The sequence below is a fragment of the Brachycentrus maculatus genome, unplaced genomic scaffold (assembly GCF_059751285.1).
Source record: "Brachycentrus maculatus isolate JH-2025_06_01 unplaced genomic scaffold, ASM5975128v1 h1tg000091l, whole genome shotgun sequence".
NCBI classification, from domain to species: Eukaryota; Metazoa; Arthropoda; class Insecta; order Trichoptera; family Brachycentridae; genus Brachycentrus; species Brachycentrus maculatus.
The window spans coordinates 1,403,384-1,427,517 of NW_028280845.1; the positions used below are offsets into that span (position 1 = coordinate 1,403,384).

Below are 24,134 nucleotides of genomic sequence, written 5' to 3' on the forward strand. Positions count from 1 at the left end.
TATTCAGATTTTTTGGCAAAAGTCAAAAGGCAGTATTAGAGTAGCCAGGAGCAGTTAAGAGGTTCCCCATCTCTGCTCTAAAATATACCATACGTGTGAGTAATCACAAAAATAAACACAGTCGGCACTGTGGAGCGTTTCAAAGAAATTGACAACGATAAGTTAGTTCTAGAAATATAAAGAAAGAAACTGGCTAAAATCCATAAAAATCTAAGACGGCTTGGTGGTACAATCATCAAAGGTATCGCACTGATCCGATAATTCCCTGACAAGGCGATACGATTGTCAATAACGTGAGGTTTTAAATAATTCGTTCGTATAAATGATATCTATATTGGATTGTAGACAGTCATTTGTATTTTTCCTTACTGATTTTTTAAAAGAAATACCATATCATCACGAAATATCGTAGTATAATTTGATTTTAACAGCAGCTTGTATATGATACTTGTTTATTTCTGGGGCCATTCTTTCTACAACTGACGTTGAAGTTGGTGTTCATCTTCAAATTTGCCTCTTCTAAATTAAGGGAAAAAATACAATTCTTCTTATTCTTCTTTTTATAGATCCTCAGGATCTGTCTGTACCGCAGCCTCTGTCGCTCTTGGGATGTTGACTACCAGCTATCTCTCCACCTTTTTGAAGGTCTGCCTGGAGGTCTACGTCATTTAGGGTTTCCTTGAAGGGCAATACGTGGAAGTCTGTCTTCTGACATTCTGTTTATGTAAACAAGCGCTCATTCCAGTATCGCCTTTGTTGTCGTCCCCACCTCACGATATCTTTATATAATTAACAATTAACTTTCTAAAAGGCCTACCCAGTAAAATTGAAGACTTGAAAGTAAAAAATGAAGTACGAAGACTCAATTTTGATTTGATTAGGGAAAATATTAATTTGATTGGTTAAAAAATAAAAATTACCGATTGGCTCGTCCAGAACGACCCCGGCCCATTCTCCAGGAGCGAACTGCGTGTCCCCAATGTAGGCTATTTGTCCCGGTTTGCTTCCTCCGACCCATACTCTGTCTCCGATGATGAAGCTGTCGGTGTCTTCAGTCAGGACAACGCTGTGATCTAAACAATCAAAGCAAAAATTGGCCATGGTGGAACATATGCGAAAGCACGAAGCACCGATCGACCCACAGGTTAGAAATTAATCATGTTGTGGGTATTAAAAGAAATAAAAATAGTAAAAAATTAGTGACGGGATAAAATGTTTAGTAAAATTGGAGATTCGATAACATATTGAATAAAGTTAATATATAGATTAATCTATAAAGAGATTTTACATTTTTGACATCTCAACAAGGATGAAGAAGAATATGTAAGTCTGAGCATTCAATTGGCTTACGATCATTCATAGGCTTGGCATAACCAAGCCTATGATAGGTCGTAAACCCTGCAAAAGCCCAGACTTCAAAATCCTTCTTAATATTTGTCAAAATTGAGATGTTAAAAATGTAAAAAAATAACTCCCAAGTGGAGATAATACAGATTTTTGGACAAGTATTTTGGACACACTAAAAATGTTGTCCTTAAAGCGATGTTCAAATAGCATAATGATCTTGAAATCACTATCCTGTTTTGTGTATAGTGTTAAAATTTGTCAGTTATTCAGTTTTAGGTGTATGACGACGCTAGAATATATTAATTATAGAATATATAATTATAATATATAATATATAAAATATCAGTGAAAAGCTAAAAAAATTCTATATAAATTGAGGAATCGAAGGGGTTGGGGACTATATATAAACAGATGTATGAGGAATAATAAAACATGAGAAGGGTGAAGCGGTGAAGGATCCTTAGTAAGCTGCGGAAGAACCGACAGAGAGTGCCATGCACGGTATTCACAGTGAGAGCTCACCTGAGGTCCGCCTCAGTCCGGCCTCGCTCAGCCTCCGCGGGTGGTGCTCCCACAGAGCGTCCATGGAGGTGACGCTGTACGTGCTGCAAGCTGCCGAGACCACCACGCAACAAAACAACACAAAGTGCTAAAGCTCACACATACAAAGGGTGCTAATTGCTGGTTAGCAACGACTGGCTACATCGCGAGCCGCTGGCGGGACACGTTGGACCTTGATCCTAAAGGAATTGGGCCTTTCCACGATTTTTTAAACAAAAAAAACAAATAGATTGATACTAGTGTATATTGAAAACTTTGAAACGTAAATTCACAGTAAAATTGGGATACGATTTTGTTTCATATTTTCTATAAATTTCGCAACTTAGTTCATAAAACAAACAAATAAAAAAATGCTTTGCAAGAGAAGGTTTGTCAGGAAGTGTAGATGCTTCTGTATCAGATCTGGGCGGTGGAATAGCTTTCAATAATGTATTACGGGTTTGAAATACGGATATTTTAAAATTACTCACAAAATTTCATTTCAGTTTTTGAGCGGTTTGGATCTATGACACGCAGTCGTAGCGTGTTTGTTTGCTTACAGAAAGGAATTACGACACACAATTTAAAATGTATGTCTATAAATGATAAAAAGCTAGTAAAAGTAAAAAACAAAACCACATTAAAACCCGCTAGACTTCTACAAACATATGTGCGCCCTTTAGGTGAACATCCAATGTTTTTCCATAGGCGCATATCAATACGTACACACGAATGACGCAGAAATTCAGTGTTGCAACGTCATTTTACTGTTGACTAACGATTAAAAAAAAAACATAATAAATACAACAATACTAGTGTATTGTAGGTTTGAAGTATGGATACTTCAAAATTACATCAAAAAATTATTTCAAGTTTTTGCGCGGTACGGGTCTATGACACCTAATGAACTAACTGTAGATATACGTCAATAGATCAAACAGTCTTTAAAAGTAAAAAAAATGCTGCAGAAAAATCCGCTAGACTTTTCCAGAAAGATATGCGTTCAATAGATGAATATCCAATATTTACCAATGGACGTACATACACGAATGATGAGGAAATTTACTATTGCAAATATTGTTGATGAATATTTTCCCAATTTTACAACATGAAAATTACAAATGAAAACACATTTTCAATACATTTAAAGTAGTATTATCAAAATCGTTAAAATACGCTTTAAACATTAAACAAATTTAAAACGCCATCATTGATTCGTGAAAAGACCCCGATGACGCAACAAAAACCAAAGCCGACAGCTGTTGGTGTCGTTACAGAGATCCACATTAAATAATGCCAAATGAAGTCACGCAGATAAATCTATCTTCCTTGCAGCTTCAGGTCCAAGCTTCCCCGCCAGCGAGCCGGCTATGTGACAAACGACAAGTGAAACACAAACACGAAGAGGCGTAATGGCACTTTTTGTGTGGAAAACTGAATGTTGGACGGCTAATAACATTATTGGGTCGCGATGTGGCCTCCCACGCGGTCTGCATAATTTGATTAGAATACTGCGCACTATTTATTATCTACGGCGTCAGATGGTGCGATAGTAAACAGCAGAGCTGATCTCTTGGAGAACGTTCAGTAAAACACTTCCAAGTGATCGTTTAAGCCAGCCAAATGCCAGGCTTTAAGCCCGGGGATGCTCAGACTTACATCTTCTTTCATGTAAAGAGTAACGAAGATGTTTCATATCAAGTTGAGACACCTATAAATGAACTAAGAATTTTCTCTGCCATTCGGAACACCACACAACTCTGTCTTTGCAAACAATCTTCGCTTCTTCCACGACATGTATTTTACTATCATGCCTTCTGACCTGATCGCTTTTAAGTATTTTAAATACTTGATCATGTCAAGTTTTCCACGGTCTTCGTCTGCTAATATTTCTAACTTCATTCGCCTCATTTTGTTTTATTGTTCTTTCCACACTCATTCGTTCCACATTGACCATCAGCAAGCCACACCTCAACTCTCAACACACTTTTCTTACTTTTATCGATAATGCTCATCTCAGCCTTGTGTTCCTTCTATATTTCACCATTCGAACATCTATCCATACATTGTTTTGCCGCGCATTTGTCTGAGAGATCAATTTTTCAATGCATAAAGTCTACTTTCATCCTTCTTTTGCCAACTCAATGCTTCATTTCCACACATTAGGCTTGTTACCAGAACTCCTTTGTTTGCTTTAACCTATCTCAGTGCGCCATTCACTTTGTTCCCACCATTAACTCTCCTTTCAATATCTTTATTAACCTTTCTATCCTTAGAAAATATGCTTCCCAAATGTACATCATTTACCTATAAAATTTCCTCATTTACTGCTATTTTACACCCAGATTACACCCACCTACGTTCATCTCTTTCAAAAACCATGACGTTTGATTCGCTGCAACATTCATCAGCAAATCAATTTCCTTGCACACATTATACACTTTTGACACCAGCGCCTGCAGATCTCTACTATCGGCAAGAAACACAGCATCGTCACCATACAAAATGTAACAGGCAGTCAAATAGATTAAACATTGTTTAAAACGTTGAAAATTGACAATTCTGAAGTGGACTTCTCTAGATAATAAAAAAACTAAAATCAATATCATATCTACACCTAGCTATTTGGCTAACGCCTCTGAAAAAGTCACGAAAAGTCTACCCTGACAAGGTTTCTCCCTCGGGCTATTAATCTTTATTTAACTCGGTCATCCTGACAAGCTTGCTCCGCAGGAATACCGCATCCGATGTGCGATTGTTTTCTCTACATTTCATCATGCCTAATTCTCAGTTTACCCCTTCGCATGTTGTTCATTCTTCGGTTCAAAGCCGTAAAATTTTTCCATTTTTTTCTCCATATCAAATAAAATACTAAAACATATTAGGCATTCCTGTCCACATAAATAAAACCGTAGAAAATTGAATATCTTTTTCAGGCAAAGGAAATAACATATTTCCAACATTTGAATAAATGAATACAAATTATCGCAATAAATAATTATAGAACTTCAGCGCCATACACATAAATAATTTAACTCCTCTTTTTAGTGAGTTATAAAATAAAATAACGACCGGCCATTCGAAAAAGAAATAAACGGAATTTAATAGATTTAAGCGTTTTTGCGATCGTCGGAAAATTTTGTATACCTTTTGGGTCGTCTTCAACGCCCACAGTCCAGATTTTATTGAAATATTCGTCCAATTGCTATTCCATCTGTCAAAAAGTGCCGTAACGTCTCGGATTAACACGACATTTTGCGGAGAATGCTAATATTTGACCATTGACTAGGAAATAGTCAACATCTGAGGATACTCGGCAGTATGTCGTGACGGTAAAGTAGGTTAGTTACATGCAAAGCACAAACAGTTAAATTACATACGGTAAATAATAATAATAAAACACATAGATTTACTAAGGAATTCATTCGAGCACCGAGTGAAAAAAAATCGTTGTATCTTTAAGGGTGTACATCAATTATGCAAAGTCAGTACGTGTGTTGTCCGCGCACAATTTTATTTTAGATTTTTTTTATTTTTTTTTATTGATATACGAGTGGAGGCTTAAGCCGTTTGTGAGTTTGATTTTAAATTGAAATTTGGAAAATAAAATTATTTATCATATTTTTTTTAAGTCCTTACCTTTAAATAACTCTTTTCTTTTCAAAACTATATATTTTAAAAAAAAACCCTTATCCGCACCCAATGGTGCATAGGGCGCTGCGTCACATAAACGCAGTGTTATCTTGATCGTTTACACATGAAGGAAAGGTGATCAGCCTTCCGCTTCAGGTACCAGTCCAGGGTAATATTAAATAAATATAACAGTTTTATATTATCCACTGACACTTCGTGATGGAATTGCATTTTTAATTTATTATTAGATTAAAACCAATATTTTTAGCTTTTCCACTTTTTTATTTGACCAGCGACCGGGTTTCGTCGTTACCGACATCACCAGTCTGATGATGTCGGTAACGACGAAACCCGGTCGCTGGTCAAATAAAAAAGTGGAAAAGCTAAAAATATTGGTTTTAATCTAATAATAAATTAAATATAACAGCGAAAAAAATCACTTATATTTATTTTACCCCCCTTGGGAATCGAACCCGGGACCTCCAGAACGGTAGCCGAGAGTGCTGACCATTACACTACGGAGGCGGACATACATTTACTTCGAAGAAAAAAAAATTCAATATAAAAACAGCGTTTTAAGCCAAAAAATCCAATTAAGTGATATGTTACCAGGGTTCAAAGAAAATTATGGTAAATTACGGGCTATCGATTTTCCCGCCTTACCAGCTTCTAAATTTGCGTGTTAGCGTTGAAGTTATCTCAAAAAAATACATTGCGGTGATTATATCATTCTGTTTATAATATGAGGTCATCAACCGTGGGCATAATATTGTATACCAATAAAACTGCACCGCTTACAGCGTGACAAATTAAGAGTCAATTAAAATTCGAAGCACGTTCGACGGTGATATTGTTTGGACAAAATTAACCGAATGTGGTGCAGTATGCTAAGTCAACAATTAACAAGCGATAATATTCGTCGAAGTGAGCGGTTCGAGATCAAACGGACAGTATTCAGAATAGATTCAACCCTTTGGCTACCAAAATGCGATACATCGGCTTTCGGTACTCTTGCGAGAAATACCGGATCCGTCGGATCTGACGTCATTATTTATAAAAGTATCAGATACATTTTTGACAGTATGTTAGGGATTCCATAAGAGTTGTGCAAATTTTTTCGATGCATAATATGTTTTTTTTTTTAAATAAGATATTCATAATTAAATGATCATTTTTATCTTACAGTTAGTTATGACATTACAAAAATACTAATAAAGAAACGAGATAAACAAAACATATTAACTTAATTTTTTCCCGCGAAAAGTAAGTTACATTGTCACGTGTCAGGGTTGATTAACAATATGCAATAAATTGATAGAATATAATACATAAATTGGATAACCATTTTTTAAAATTACTTACACCCCTGCTCTATTCCTTTCAACACCGGATGTAGGTAAGTCGTTTGATTTGAAGTATTATGCGCGTGGCGTAAAAAGGAGGCGGACATTAAGCGAGCAGCATTTACTTTTTAATTTTTATTAAAGAAAGAATTTTTTTTCTTTTTATAGTTTACAAAAATCCTTCACTTTTATACTATTTCTGTGAGCCTAAGCTATTATTAAAAATAGTTATGAAATTGTGGTAGAGCGGGTTCGAACCGAGAAACTCTGACTCAAGGGTCCGCGACACTAACCACGGGACCACAACCCGACACTTGTTAGTCGGTTTTTTATATAAAGTTGTAAACATTAAGTTAACTAAACTCCGAGATTTATTTTGGTGCGTCAAAAATGAACCTACAGACAGACTTGTTTTAACAATGGCACAGAGTGTTTATAGATTATGGAATACATTTTACTATAGAATAATTTCGTTGAAATCGCGTTTTTTTTAGCATAGTACATAACCTCAAAAGTCCTGGTAGCCAAAGGGTTTGACGTTGATTCAGGAACGCTGTTTTATTTTCCCCAAGAACCCCGTTAGAGGGTTGGAGGATGATCAGTTACGACTTGAAATACTCACTAGAGGGCTTACGCTCTCTCGGGGGGGCTCTGTCACCGTAATCTCCCATCAGGCGCGGGGCTCCGCCCTCTGTGTCCTCGTCGGCCTCTTGCACGTCTGCAAGACCACATGCAAACACCACAGGACATCACGACATGCATTACAGTACAAAGTGCAGCAGCAGAACACCACGGTGCACAAAAAACTAGAGAGTCTTTGACATGTCGAAAATTGTAGCAAAATCCGAAAGAAGTAGCCAAAACTAACAAAAAAGTAGATTTACCAAGTAAAACTTAAATTAAATAACAATGTTGGCAAGGTCACTGTTTTGGGTAAATCTTCCAGATTCATGCGCAAAATCATAATTTGGTGCATATAGAAAAGACTCACATGCAAAAGCAATGATTTACGTAGAAAATTGATTTATGATAAAAAAAGCTACATTAATATACAATATAAAAAAATCAGTTTTGAGCATTCGTGGGTCATTAAGCTTGTATCATTTAGCTAACTTGTCGCCACGAGCAGCGGTCGGGGATTATTTTTTACCATTACCGCAAAATATTTTTGTGTAATTCGATTTCACCCCCTCCCTCCATTTTGAAAAGAAGACAATCAATGTATATTTAAAATAAAACTTATTTATTGAATTAATTTAGACGAGTTACATGAAAACAGTAAGTATGTAATTCATTTTGTCCGCCACCGTAGTGTTATGGTCAGCACGCTCGGCTACCGTTCTGGAGGTCCCGGGTTCGATTCTCAAGGGGGGTAAAATAAATACGAGTGATTTTTTCACTGTAATATTTATTCAATATTACCATGGACTGGTACCTGAAGCGGAGGGCTGATCACCTTTCCTTCATGTGTAAACGATCAAGATAACACTGCGTTTATATGACACAGTGCCCTATGCACCATTGGGGTGCGGATAAGGGTTAATGTAATTCATTCTTTCATTCGAACCCTTATACGCACCCCAATGGTGCATGGGTCACTGCATCATATAAACGCAGTGTTATCTTGATCGTTAACCCACACGAAAGAAAGGTGATCAGCCCTCCACTTCAGGTACCAGTCCAGGGTAATATTGAATAAATATTACAGTGAAAAAATCACTTATATTTATTAGACCACCCTTTGGGAATCGAAACCGGGACCTCCAGAACGGTAGCCGAGCGCGCTGACCATTACACTACGGAGGCGGACTAATATGTAATAATATAAGTATGTAATTGACAAGCAAAATAAAATTCTGAAATTGGATAAAACGCAAATTCAGGTTTTCAGGTTTCCTTTTCAGTTTTTTGAGAAATGATATTGCTTCATGTTTGATTACTTCAAAATTGGGACTTTTTGATGTAAGAGCAATGTGAATAGTCTTCAGCGTTTAATCGATTTCTGAATTGTTTAAATCTGTAAAAATCTAAGTTTATGAAATACCAAACTAGAAAAATTTCCTTCTTATCCTAAAACGCTAATTTTAACCCTATTTGGGGTAATTTACCGCGTTCCCCGACCGCTGGCCTAGAGTATCAATGCTCTCAAAAATCCAAATACGGAAAATGAACAGTACAAATATAATAAATTCTTATTAAATAACACACGGATGTTGTTCAACACGACTCGAAACATGTAATCATTCTTACATAAATATTATATATTACTCGTTCGGTCATCAAAATACCTTCTGTACCAACTGTGGAGATGTCAAGTTTGCCTCTTGGGCGTCACTTTTTGTGATTAATTGGACTTTGAATACAGGTTACGATAATTTAATAATAATGTTTGTAAAATAATCTGTTTACGATTATTTCATATGAATTATTAAAAAAAACTTGTATTATTTGTGGATTACGTACGGAATAATACGAGATTAATCGATTCTCTTAATACAGTAGTGATTGATTCTTAAAAATAAGCTGAATTCGTCTGTTTTTTCAACAGCGTTAAAAACAAAGTAATGAGAGCCATTTCATATTATTTTTTGACATCTCATCAAAGATGAAGAAGAATATGGAAGTCTGGGCATTTACGGGGCTGACGACCGTCATAGGCTGGTTTAAGTGATCACTTTACACACGTGTAACATTCACCAATTCTACCCATTATTGACAACCACACTACTCAAATTCTTGGAAGTTCTGTATATATGAACCAATTTAGAAACCTTGAAACCCCAGAAAATGGTATTTTCTGGGGTTTCTCATGTGTGTGATTATAATCCAGGATTCGGACCTCACATACTAATATAAAAGTTTCTGCTTAATAAAAAACTTCTTTACATATCACCAATAGATATCTCTAGTGAAGTTCTAGTGATTCAAGAACAAGGTTTCTAAATTGGTTCATACATACAGAACTTCCAAGAATTTGAGTAGTGTGGTTGTCAATAATGGGTAGAATTGGTGAATGTTACACGTGTGTAAAGTGATCACTTAAACCAGCCTATGACGGTCGTCAGCCCCGTAAATGCCCAGACTTCCATATTCTTCTTCACCTTTGATGAGATGTCAAAAAATAATATGAAAATAACTCCTGGAATTGGAGATACATAATCCAGATTTTGTGAACAAGTATTTGGACACACTCAAAATGTTGTAGAGCCATTTCATATAAAAATAGTTTAAAATAGACGTAACGATTGATTTTTGCAATTACAGATAATAGTTTAATGCATTTTTTGATTTTTGACATCTCAACGTACATGAAAGGTGAAGTTAAAGTCTGGGTAGTTTATTTATAGCAAAAAGAAAAAGATGATGCGAATATAATTTAAATACTAAGAATTTAAATACGAAGAAATATTTGCCGTGTAGCCTGTATCTTTTGAATTACTTATCGTCCAAGTGACTCTTAAATCTAGCGACGGCTTATGCAACACCGCTTATCATGTCCATACTTAGACATTTATATACTATGCCTACTCGTGAGTGGACTTACTCTTTATGTTTGAAGTTACCATAAGTTCATGTAATTCATGAGTGAAAATTCTAGGCAAAAATAATCGCATTTATAATTCTCGATTGATCTCCCGGATGTAAGCAAACATAAGCTTGAAGTCACCAGAATTATCGTCTAAACACGTGACAGACTGACTGATTTTTACCGAAAAGAAAAAGGAAGAAGAAGCTAATATAATTTCATCATCATCACCATCTTCTTGGTGTAAGCCTTGTGGCCTGTTTTTAAGAGTGATTAGCCTCCTGCGATGTAGATCCATCACTTTGATGGTCTGCCCGGGAGTCGTCTACCACGGGGTTGGCCGTACAGTGCGATGTGGGGGAGTCTGGATGGTTCCATTCTCCTCACATGCGCATACCATTGTCTCCTTCGTTGCCTTCCCCACCTAACGACATCTTCGATCTCGCATATTTTCCTGATCCTGGCGTTTCTTATTCCATCTCGAAGACTCTTGCCTGACATGCTTCTTAGAGTCTTCATTTCTGACACTCTAAGTGCGTTTTTTTGTTTTTTAATATAATTTAAATACACAAATGTTTCATTTGAAGAAATACACATCGCATAACTTATATCATTCTACTCCAGATTGAACTCCCGGATGTAAGCAAACATAGCTCAGCTGTCCAAATTTAAAACACAGTAAGGGACATTTTTTTTGTAGTACGTTTTTTTTGCATTTATGGATTAAGTAGACTCTACTTAATCCAAAAATGCAAAAAAAACGTACTACAAAAAAATGTCCCTTACTGTGTTTTAAATTTCGACAGCCGAGCTGGAAGCCCATGTTGCAACAGGAATCATCGTCTAAACACGTGCCAGACTGACCGGTTTGAGCCATAAAGGAGAGATCTCCTATAATTTACATACACAAATGTTTCAATCGAATAAATGTGGGCTTTATTGAATCCGAAAACATGATAAATGATTAAGTCATCCTTGATTCGCGAATTTACGTACGATGACGGCAGCTCGTGTGCGACTGGCATCGTCATTCGGTAGCCAATAAAAGATCATACTATTCAGTTGTCCATTTTATATACGACGCAATTTCGGCTGAATAGATCTTTGTCAGACGGGAGGAATATCTAATTTAACATGCTCAACCTATAAAGGATTGAATTAGGACTTGTTTTGTGTTTATAACAGCCGATATAATTAATATTTTCATTCATCATTTTCTTTTGGAAAATTCGCCTTCGAAAAAACGTTATTTTCGTAAGTTGGCAATGAATGTCGTCACAGAAACGATGGATTTATTTTAATGTTGGTGTCATTGCTTGATTCTTGGCGGCTCTATTTGTTGATGTCTATGGTCTACTCATGGTATCACATTTTTACTTTTAATAATTTAAATTCGGATGTTGAGATGTCAAAAATGACTGAATGACTATTTAGTAATCTTTTATATATTAAAAGTGATTTTAGACTTTAAAGTGTACTTAATGAGATTTTGATGTTAAAAACACATAAAAATAGAATTTGTGATAATTGTTACATCTTGTTATGACATTTTAAAACTACATTAGCTTGAAAATGCCATAACAAGGTGAAACAATTATCACAAATTTTATTTTTATATGTTTGTAACAATAACATACAACTTAGTATCTACACTCTAAAAATCAGTGCTTGATTTTAACATGTAATATATAAATTAAAATGGAGTTCTACAAATTAAACGTCAAATCTATAAAAAAGACTATCTTTAATCGTTTTGTTTTACAATATTACCTAAAAATTGCTACCTGACAAATGAAAAGTAGTAAAACCAACACATTTGTCAACTGGATGTCAAAAATGACCCTTGACCATATCGGTCACTCCTTTCAAGAACGTCATAAATGAAAAATCGTCAATTTTCAGTTGTGCATGTTTCCGGAATACCCAGAAAATGTACTATATCCCAGCAAAAGTGGCATATTTTTAACTAAATATTTACCCGCTACAAGGTAGAATGCGTTGTTTTTGCATTTTGAAGAAAATGTATCGTTTAATAATTTTTTTAAATAAACCAAATATTTTTCAAATGGAGAAAGAACCTTCACGTTTTACCTAAAAAGATCTGTTGCACAGTAAAGAGTTCAATACGTGGCTTGATATTTATTTTTAATACATTGCATTATATTTTTAAACTTCAAAAACCCTCTCCTGAAAAATCAAGTTTTTTGATTAATGACGTTCTTGAAAGCGATATGTCTGATCGTTTATTACAATATTACCTTAAAATTGCTATCTAGCAAATAAAAAGTAGTTAAACCAACAACTACTGGCTTCTGGCTGTGACCAGAACTAACGAGGCAAGCGTCTTAACTCATAACGGGAAGGCGTGCAAATAGCGACATGGAAATGAACTTAGACAAAGGATGTAGGCCAACAAGAAATGAGTACCAACCTGCTAAATGTTTGCGGGAATAGTCATCGCTGTACTTCCTCGACGAGTCCGTGGATGAGCCATCTGAATTCAAAACAAAGCAAAGCACTCACAAAACAAAATAATAACACAGTGCAAGGAACGTTAGCGAGACATCAATATTTTGCAACAAAAACACATTTTCTAAATGGAACTAGCTGGTCCACTGCAAGAATGAGGTACTATTAGACAAACTGTGTCCTGAAATGATGAGGTTTTTTTAGATCTTCCTTATTTTGTAGGTTTATAGATCAATAAGTGGATTTTTGTTTCTTCTAGCAAAAAAAGGATGGTTTATTTAAATCTGCATTGGGGTCAAGAGGGATTATCTAGTGTGGGCCAATCAGGAACTTCTCATTACTGAGAGGAAACCACGTAAAACTCCTCAGAAGAAGCCGGACTGTTAAACTTAATACAGTCTTGATCCCGAAATGCGTCCATCAAAAGACTATTATTTATAACAAGTATTTTTCTAATTCCATAGTTTAGTGCTTAGTGCGTTGGGCTACCGTCCTGGAGGTCCCATGTTCGATTCCCAGGAGGAAATATGGATCGAAGATGTCTCATTCTTGCAGTTGACCAGTCATGCGTTAAATAAAGGAAATATACAAGTCACACTCTTTTAAGGGGAACACTGAAGGTCTGCTTTATAAAGTGATATTTTATTTTATTATACAGTGGAACCAACCTCTCATAACGGGTAATTCGCATAACGAGCAAAAAAAGTGAAAACAATTTGCTGCCTTCACGAGCGATATTTCGTACAACGAGTTACAGAGAAACAAGTTACAGAGAGACAAGTCCTCTTTTCACGACATTCACTTGAAAGTCGGGACTTCCACGCTAGTCGAAACAAAGAATGTTTCACTTAACGAGTACGATTCTGGAACGACTGCTCGTTATGAGAGGTTCCACTGTATATTAGAACTCCCTCGTCATCGTAGATGGTCCATCATAGAATAAGTATCTGTGATGCACCACTCTTTATCAAGATGGTTGGGTGGAATGGTAACAGAGAGTAGAGGTTTTGTTGGTCCATTTTTAGTATCTACAATCCACCAGAAATCTTTCACGATTTAAATTTTAACTACACAATTAGACTATATTTCAATTAAGTGTAAAGATATTTATAGAACAATTTTATATTTTATATTTTAGTTATTATACAGACCTGAATGATGGAAGTTTAGCTTCTGAAACATGTAGTCTATAATTAAACTCAAGTGGTAAAAAACGAAGTGTTTTCTTTAATTATTGTAAGTGTAAAGAAGTTGGAGTAAAGCAAAAATAAAGATATTTTTTCATTAATGGATTCGGCAGTCACTTTTGGTAGTCTCTATTCATTATCGATTGAGTTTTACTTGGTAAATGCCACTTCTAAAAGTAGTGGTATTTATCAAGTAAAACTTAAATTAAAAGCAATTAAAATTCATTTTATTTTCTGATGGATTATAAACAACACATTGTTATAATAAATATCCCATGCATTTCTGCCTACGTGAATTTCTGTGCAGTCACTCAAGCTTTTTATATTAAATAAATTGACCTAATTTAATATGCACAAACGGAAATCAATACAAAAAGGTTGTTATACTCGTACAGCCTATACAGAATAACTCAAACAAGTGACAGGATATGTAATTAAATCACTTATTGAGTCAAATCAGAGATGGTGTATTATTAAGATGGGTGATCGAGCATATATGCCATTCACGTGTCAAATTAATAAAATTCAAAAACAAAATAAATCAAAGATATTGCTGATTGTAGCCGTTTTAATGGCCCCACGGCACTATCAAATTAAGATTGACAATATGTTCTCGTGATTTATTGAAGTGTGATCGGTAAGGAGTTAACCCTCTCCCCCAGAGGTAGAGGAAATCAAGGAAAAATGATATGATGGACAGTCAGGGTTCCAAGGATATATACTTTTATTTACAAATGTTGAAAATTGATAACAAGTAAGTTAAAAATATTTAAAAAGAACGTGACAATAAAAATAAATAAAATTTTATCACAGATTTTCAAAAATCAAAGAAGTATTAACATAGGATAAAATTTACATAATAGGGGAAAATAAATTTAGAAGATAATAATTTAAGAGATTTAAATGAAAAATAACAAGAATGTCAAATAAATGCTGTTCAAAACATGTTCTTCAAACTGTAAACATACAAAAAGTCACAATTATCTCACTAAACGGGTATTTTGATCTGCGAGAAAAAAGTGGGTTTTGATCAAGAGTCGAGTTGAAACTTGTGTCGATCAGAGACCCTGTTTTTTCGGTTCCTGTGATCATATTATTTGCTATCCCAGAGAGCAAAAGTCAAAACATGTGCTCAACAATATATTAACGCTTAATTATGCAAAAGATGTGTTATTATGAGGCATTCATACGCGCGTGACGATTGGCGCGTAAAGCTTATTGAGAAAATAATAAACGACATAATGGAAGAAGAAAAAACGCAATCCGTGATGCTCATTTATGAATACGACAGTAAAATAAATCGTAAGGAGTGAACGCGTCAAATCAGTCCTTTTTATGACTACTTGTAAAATAAAATTACTCAAATGCAATCAGTGTTGAACGCTGCAGTGAGGCTAATTTTTGGAATATCTAAATGAATTCTCAAGAATCTGCCAGTTGATGCTGCCCGTCAATTGATAAATGCATTTTTCGTATCTAAATTAAATTATTGTAACGGTATATACACGAGTCTACCAAACAATAAAATGACTCGACCGCAATCAGTGTCAAATGCAGCAGCAGCGAGACTGATTTTTGGAATTTCTAAATTCAGTCACACGCCCCACTACTTCACAAACTGCAATGATTACACTTTCCCAAAAGGGTAGAGTATAATATAAACTCTGTCATATGTATAAATCAATACATAATACGGCTCCAGAGTATCTAAAAGAGCTGTGGATTGCAGACGAATCGGTTGATAGACGTCTCACGCTTCGATCGGCTACAACTGCTATGGGTAAAGTCATCTGACCAGCTCGCAACCAGGGCACTAAATTTAGCAAGCTTGCCTTTGCTGATGCGGAACCAATGGTATGAAATGCTCTTCCACTGGCAGTTAGAAACAGCGAGAGTGAGATGATCAAGAAAGAAAAAACTAAAAACGCACTTGTTAACTAAATCATTTCCATAATTTCCTTTTATTCGTTTTAAGGGTAGTATTTGATGATCATTTTGACCAGCTAATGGCAGGTTGTAAGCTCTTTAAGTGTCCAGAATTTCATATTCTTCTTCATCTATGTTGGCGGCTAACGCAAGAGTGTTGGAGTCCCAACAATATGGATTTAGACAACTAATGACATCCTTCCCTAACCACGGCAAAAGAAAGATCGCTGTCATCAATTTATATAGGTATTATTTTACGGTACGTAGCGACCGAGCAAAAAGGAGTTGTTATAGTGACAGCTGAAACGAGAATAAATTACGTTTCTAAACATGAGTAAACATTCAAATTGACGCCAAACAAACAGCAGACATTTGAGGCGATATTCGACCATCGGACGATGATTTGCTCAGCGGTACTATATCGCTCTTGACCTTGCCGATGAGAATACCGTAGGATGAAGGATGCTGAGCGGGATCACACGTTATTAACAACAATAATAATTATTCCACATCTGTGTTATAATAAAACCGAGCAATTAGCATAGCCGAGAGGAGTTGTGTTGATTCACGCAGAATGTGTCGCGATCACGTCGGCTGATTGTTTATTTAGTTCGATTTCCGATACGCCGATGATCAAAACATATATCGGAGTAATTCCTGAAGGTCTTCAGCGATTGATTTTTGACATAATGACAAAACCAGATGAGAGCAAACGTAACCTCAAAACGAAAAAGTAGCCAGATATCACTTTGCTAATCGTATATATTTTAAAAACTTTATAAAATAAAACAACTCTGTTTTAACCACTTTTTATTGGTACCCTGAGAATGACAAGGTTCCTTTCGAAACCGGTTGGAAAAAGTGTACCAATAAAAAGTGGTTAAAACAAAGTTGTTTTATTTTATAAAGTTTATAAAATGTGCCACAAAGTGTCTGCGAAAAACATTCAAGAAACGCATTTTTTTTAATTTAAGTTTTACTTGGTAAATATCACTATTTCTTAAAATCTATTGTGACACGTGTTTCGTTGCATTCCGCATAATTTTCACATACCGTATTGAAGAATTGAAGAAGTTTTAAATGTGCTTGACCAAAAATAATTACATTTCCTCGAAGAAGAACGGGAGCTAAAATACTATTAAATATAAATTTCTGGCGCAAATAACTGGTTTAATTCAAGATAACTATTATGCATCTTTATGCATAGTAATGGATTTTAAATAAACAGTTTTGATTTCTAAAGATAAAACGGGGTTCAAGAGTGACGAAGATAATCAACGCGAAAGTGGGACACGTAAATTAAATGATTTTATTCACGGAATGAGCATAAAAGGCGATGAAGATCCAGTTATATGCACAAGAAGCAATGGAACCCGAGGCTCGTTAAGAATCTATGGGCCATATCGTATTGAATCCGCGAGAAATCTCCAGAGACGATCTCCACTTTCCGTTCATAAGACGAGCGACAGCGGGAGGCCCATGGATGTCGTCATGAGTATAATATTAGACTGGTACCTATCTCTGGCAAGTAGGAAATATGTAAATTGAACACAGCCTTTCGACGGTCGATTAGCAGATGTCACCTCTGGAAATAATAACAACCGCGCATAAATTACCGCAAATAGCACCATCGAACACAGAGGCACCTAAAGTATGAAATTGCGACGAATCAAGAATTCAAAATGAACGCCCATTTTAATATCACGCTTCTCTTCTTCGTCTTCGTCTGCCGTCTCTTCACTGCTGGATGTCCTCTTAGGCCATCGATAGACCTCTTCTATTTTTTCCAGACTTCTCGACACCGTATTTCTAAATATTCAGCGTTGCAGTCTCGCAGGTGTACGATACGCTTCCGTTATTCCTACCGGTCCTGAGCCAAGTTGAAGGTAGCGTTTAATGAGGAGACCGTTAATTTCTTTATGATTTGTCCAGAATCTTCAACCTCAATTTGTAGTATTGTAAATACTCGATCTTTAGTTCCGGAATTGAATACAGATTACAACAAGTTGTAAAGAAAAGCGCATATTTCTAGCAAATAAGCGGCGTTTGATTAATCTATGTAAATTAATTTCATTTATTGCGTAGAAATTTCGCACGTTTTTCGTTAAATCAGAAAAATGGCATAGATTATTTATTTTTAATACTTTGAGACTGATTTATTATTATGCAGAATCGCTGCAAAAAGAAGGACACAGAGTAACTGTGAATAAATAATAGGCCAAGTCGGAATTACAGTAAAAGACATTGAAAACACATTATGACCGGGGTTACATTGTCCATTTAATCTCACATAATACCCGAACAACGCCCTAAGTCGAAATGACGCTCCTTAAAGCAATCAATCTTAGCATAAAGAAAATTATATAATCTGAATTTTGAGAGATATTCTCATAAATATGATATATTTGTATACATGCAGATTAAAGTTATAAATCAGAATTAGCCATTTAGGACAAGCAGTTGAACAATGGACACAATGTCGTCACTGAGGCTATGGGCATCGTAGCGGTTTTCAGAACAGATGAAGACGGAATATAAAGACTAAAGCAAGATATGGTAAAAGGAAGAATAGGATTGAGAAAAGTGGAAGACCTTGGGAGATGCTTATATCCAGCAATGGGTGAACGACGAGCAAAGAAGAAGAAAGATAACGACATACAAAAAAATATAGATAATGACTACTGGCTTTGAAAGTTAGCTATAGTAATCCGTAAAAGAAACAGATGAGCAAGGAAAGAAAACTAGAAAGAAAAGAAGGATGCGTACGTAAGTATAGGAACATTAAATGTTGTGGTAAATTTAAAATAACATTCAGGGATAATAGTAAGGATAGCAACGGAAAAGTTACCGACACATCCAAGGAGAAACTAGAAATATATCATAAACCAAGTTTTAAAGATTGAACAGTGGCGCAGATGTTCCTTCTTCTTCTTTCTGACATTTAAAACAATGGTGCATAGGGCACTGCATATCATCGAAGCAGTGCTATCTAGATCGTTAATTACGTACACGTAAAATGATCAGTCCTGCTCTTCAGGTACCGGTCCAGGGTGATATGAAATAAATATTTGAGATAAAAATTTCTCATTTTATTCAGATCCCCCTGGAAATCAAACCAAGGGGCTGTTAATGTTGTAGCCAAATGCGCTAACCACTACACTATAGAAGCGGGAGAAATATCTAAGCTAAGTAAAAAAAAAAGAAGATTGGACAGCTTCCTACAAATTTAGGCCCTTTTGAATCAGTCAGATCGCCAGATTGAATCAGCCAATTTGGATATGTGGAGTCAATTCCAGTATCCGCCTCGTAATAAAAAGAGATCAATACACAATGACTGGTGAATATTTATTTGTTTGATACCAGAAGGTCATGACATCGTGGCACCATGGTGTTATTTTGCAGTTTGTTCATTGTAACCATCCACCTACCATGGAATTGTACCATGATATGGTAATACTGTCCACGCCCCCTTCAGACAGCCAAAAGGGGCCTGAATACCCACACTAAATATATAAATACAAATATGTTTAAATTGCTAGCAAATTTTTCAAAAGCTCTATAGTAATTAATCGCTTCATTAGAATTACAGGCTACAAGAAGAAACTATACTATTTGCGCGAGCGAGAAAACGTGTGTTTTGAAAGACAATATCACTTATGATATGATAAAAAAACAAATGATAATTACGTTTGACATCTCAACATAGATGAAGAAGAATATGAAAGTCTCGGGCATATGACCTATCACAGACTGGTTAAGTGTTTACTTTACACACTTGTAACATTCATTATTCTAACACCCCTTATCATTCATCGTTCACTTTGTGTAATACCACTTAAAAAAACTACTTCATGGTTACTGGTTTCGGAAAAATCATTTTATCACCAAGTCAACTATAGGCTATTGCAGAAGTATTTTTAAGTGGTATTACAGAAATTAAACGATGAATGATAAGGAGAGTGTTATATTACTATTCCACAAAGTTAACAATGCTTTTAAAATTCATAATATTCAGCATTCTACCCATGATTGATAACCACACTACCCAAATTTTTGGAACTCTTACATATATCATTAATCTCATGACGCTTTATGTGTGAGTTCACTGGAGCTTTATATAGCTGGTTTGAGAAAGCTTTTTTTAGCAGATACCATTTTATTTAAATGTATGCAAGGTCCTAACCCGACTATTTTACATACTGGGAAACGCCTGAAAAAATGATTTTAAATAGTTTTGCAGCTTACAATTTGACCAGTTATTTTATTCACAACATTTTGAGTTTTTCCAAATATTTGTTCACAAATCTGGGTTTTATGTGAACAAAGATTCGGACACAACCAAGAATATTGTGATAGTAATTTAATTACTCGTACAAAAGAACTGATAACAATAACAGCCAGCGAGATAGCTGACCCTGAAAATGTAACTATAACCCACACAACGCGATATGTTACATACAAAAAAACACACATGTTTTGTATGACCTAGACCTAGAACATCAAACTACTGCTATCATAAATCAAGCTAGGACACAAAATGCCGAATGGTCTTCTAGTAGTACGGAAGGCCTGTTGACGACGGTCAAAAGTATATGTAATATAAAAATAAATAAATAAACAATACAAAATAATCCATCCGAAGGAATATTAATATGAAAAACTTGACAGTAATGGTTTGACAAAAAAAGCTACAAAATGTGTGAAACTTTCTAAAGATTTAAATGATAAATATCGATGATATTTCTTGGTTTAGCTCATTTATATATTTATTTATTTATTGAACGGCTAAAGCCTTTAACATAATACATACATACAATATCAAATATAAAAATACACTAAGGAATACACTAATAGAGAAACAAAAAGTCTTAAACATAAAGTAATAATAAAATAACAAAAAGTAAACACTGGTAAATACACGTCTCCTTTACACACTATCAGCGAGCAGCGAGAGAGAGTGAAACACAACGTTTAAATTTATCCATTATAACATGGAGAAGAAATGCTGAGAAAGCACAGACTTCAAGGTGGATAACAGTATAATAAATAAATCTATACTATCAAAAGCATTGAATATTGAATTATTCCTATGTTCAGCATTTACTGTACGTGGACTTTCTAACTAAACAATAAAACCACACGGTAGCCTCACCACTACACGTTGTAGGTCAAATAATCACGTAGTTTCGACCGCATTCACGTAACCAATGGTCAAGTTCAATACGCGAGGCATTCCAGATAGATCCGAGAAATTAGTCACAGACGAGGCCTTGATCTTGCGACGCTTTGGACCAGAACAAAGGCGATACGGTGAATCCGTAGGACGATGTGTGTGGAATCGCAATCGATCACCCGCGGGGATCCCAAACACCCAGTACAAAGGATGTGATTGGTGCTCTCCGATTGTTATGACCGTTTTGATTGGACGCCCACGCGGAAGCCGGAATCTAATTGCCATGTGCTCCGAGTGAGAATTAATAATTAACGCATAAATAACTAATCGTCGCGCCGATACCCGCAGCGGTAGGCAGAGAGAACAGAATACCAGGCGCAAAAAACATGATCATATTGTGAACCAGGCAACCGCCATGGATCTTCCTCGAAAGACATCCAGAGGAAGACCAAAGAATTCATGGATGGTACAGAAAGATAACATGATTCGAAGGTATGGCCTAGGATCTAGGTGACGTTGTCAATGATAGAAGGACCTACAACCTGAGGACGAGGAGAGCTGACAACAGTCTACGTAGACAATAAGTTGAGAAGAAGACAGTTGGCATTATTTTGCACGTTTTATTTATATTTTTGCATGTTATTTTGTATTTTGATTATTCGAATATTCAACGTTCGAATAATCATACCTAATTGCATATGGTACCTACTTTTATGATTATCTGATAATAAAGATGGCACTGGGACATGAGCGCCACGAAGGCGAATTTGATAATTAACAAAATTTACAAATTTCATATCATAATACTCGTATATCGTTACTACCATACTATAGGTAGGTACTACGCGCTCGCTAAGTAGTCGACAAGCATGTTGTAATACCAAGGGATAAAGTGGAAACCATTGAGGGAAATAATTGAAGCCATTATATACAGTGATGGAAGCGATACTCCCACACGGAAGCCGTCTGCAGCGCTACCGCTGCGGTCAGGGCGGGAAATCGTCATTTATGAGTAATAATATCACCAATGACCATATCACCACTAATGACGATGCCGGCTTACATAATAAACAAGTAGAGACCAGCGACTGTGTGTATGGTACATTGTATTAGAATGCAGAGCAAAGAAAAGTTCTGGATGAAGGGATATCGAAACCGACCGCGAGACGCGTTCAACCAAAGAAAACAGGTGATTATCATTTAAAGAGCCATGATTCATGCCAGTTTGCAATAACAAAATTAAAATCAAAGCAAATAGACTCTGTTGATATAAATAAAACATGAACCAACTCGTGTGCGACTCACTTTTATATAAATGCTAAATGCTCTGAAGATCTGAACGAGATAAAATTACTGGAGTGATCCATAAATACATTTCATTAACTATTCTGTTTTGAATATTGAAAGCATTAACTTTGTGGATTATATTGATATATTATTTTGAAAAATATATTTTTTTATCCACTCACATGTGAGTGGATCAAAACACTAAGTATTTTTATTTCTCGAAATAATACATTAACTATTCATTCATTCACAACATTTTGAGTGTGTCCAAATACTTGTTCACAAAATCTGGATTATCTCCAATTACAGGAGTTATTTTCATATTAAATAATATGAAAATAGCTCCTGTAATTGGAGATAATCCAGATTTTGTGAACAAGTATTTGGACACACTCAAAATGTTGCAAATAAATTATCTGGTCAAACTATAAGCTTAAATAATAAAAATGAAAATATTTTCCGGAGTTTCTCATGTGTGTGATTATAATCCAGGATTCGGACCTCACATACTAATAAAAGAGTTTCTGCTCAATAAAAAGCTTCTTTTCATCTCACAAATAGATGTCTCTAGTGTCTATATGAACTGAATACAGTTCAATGAATGGTGAAAGTTGTGTCTTGAACTAATAGTCAACTTTCTGACGTACTTGGGAATATTTTAAGTTCTTTAAACACACAAAAAATCAGGTAAAAATATACCTACAGGAAACATGAAGAATATTACTCTTTTATGGAGAGGCACAGCGAATCGAAATACAAAAGTTCTCCATATGTATAAATGATTAAAATGTATTATGTTATAAATAAAAATGTAAATATATTGAATGAATAAAAAAAAATTAAAAAAATTACTCGAAGAAATTAAGTTTTTAATTTATAAAGGATCGCGCTGCTACCCACAGTGCTAGACCAGGGTGAGAATAGATAAACGCCATACCAATCTGTTTTTGCAAACAATTTATTTATCTATTTTTCAAAGCATATTACATCCATTAGTCATATATATAATATTGCCGATGAGTAATTTCTATTTCTCATTTTGGGACATGGGATTAAGGTTAACAAGACTGGAACACAAATAATAAAGTTACAAAAAAGTTTTTTTTTTAAATAACCAAAACTAATACATGGGAAAATATAAAAACAATAAACAATTATAAAAAATAGGCATAAGCAGCATATTTAAAAGAAATAAATGAGAAAATATAATATAAAAAATGAGAAAATATAACAAATGGAAAAATATACAAAAACGTAAGGTAAAAACAAAATAAGAAAATATGACTTAACACAACATGTATATCCTTCCATAAAGTATTTTTTCAGATCATTTATTTTGGATCCCCGAATGAATAATCTTCGTCTCTTTCACATTCATGCATGTCTTCATACATACCTGCCGATTATTCCGACTCCCGACATGACCACTTGAATTAATAATTTAATTTCAAATGTTCGGAATTATAATTTAGTTCAAATTTCAATTTAATCGAGAGGATGGGAGATTTGCATAAGATGAGTTTTCAGTTGTGATCTAAGTCAAATGTAATCAAAACAAACTTGCGTGTGCAACGCCCTGTTAAACTCTGCGTATCCCGTGACGCAAATGATTTGATTGTCCGGTGAATAAACGCGGGTATGCAAGAATAATAAATTAGAGGGTCTAGAATAATCTTTTGGTTACAAATTGTACCGAGGTACAG

The 24,134-nt window shown here is 35.2% G+C and overlaps 1 protein-coding gene across 14 annotated transcripts in view; it reads right to left on the minus strand.

The window, feature by feature from the left end:
* The window catches only part of CLIP-190 (Cytoplasmic linker protein 190), a 136,677-nt gene that overhangs the window by 33,235 nt on the left and 79,308 nt on the right, over nucleotides 1–24,134 (minus strand). For 4 of the 14 annotated variants that reach the window (XM_088258176.1, XM_088258175.1, XM_088258174.1 and 1 more), the window contains 2 exons: nucleotides 12,821–12,883; nucleotides 921–1,073 (listed from right to left, as the gene is read on the minus strand). In XM_088258176.1, the coding sequence (XP_088114302.1) occupies nucleotides 921–1,073; nucleotides 12,821–12,883 (216 nt within the window). Of the gene's footprint in view, nucleotides 1–920; nucleotides 1,074–1,869; nucleotides 1,960–7,485; nucleotides 7,582–12,820; nucleotides 12,884–24,134 lie in introns of all 14 variants that reach the window. The other 10 variants (XM_088258168.1, XM_088258167.1, XM_088258177.1 and 7 more) reach the window with 4 other exon arrangements.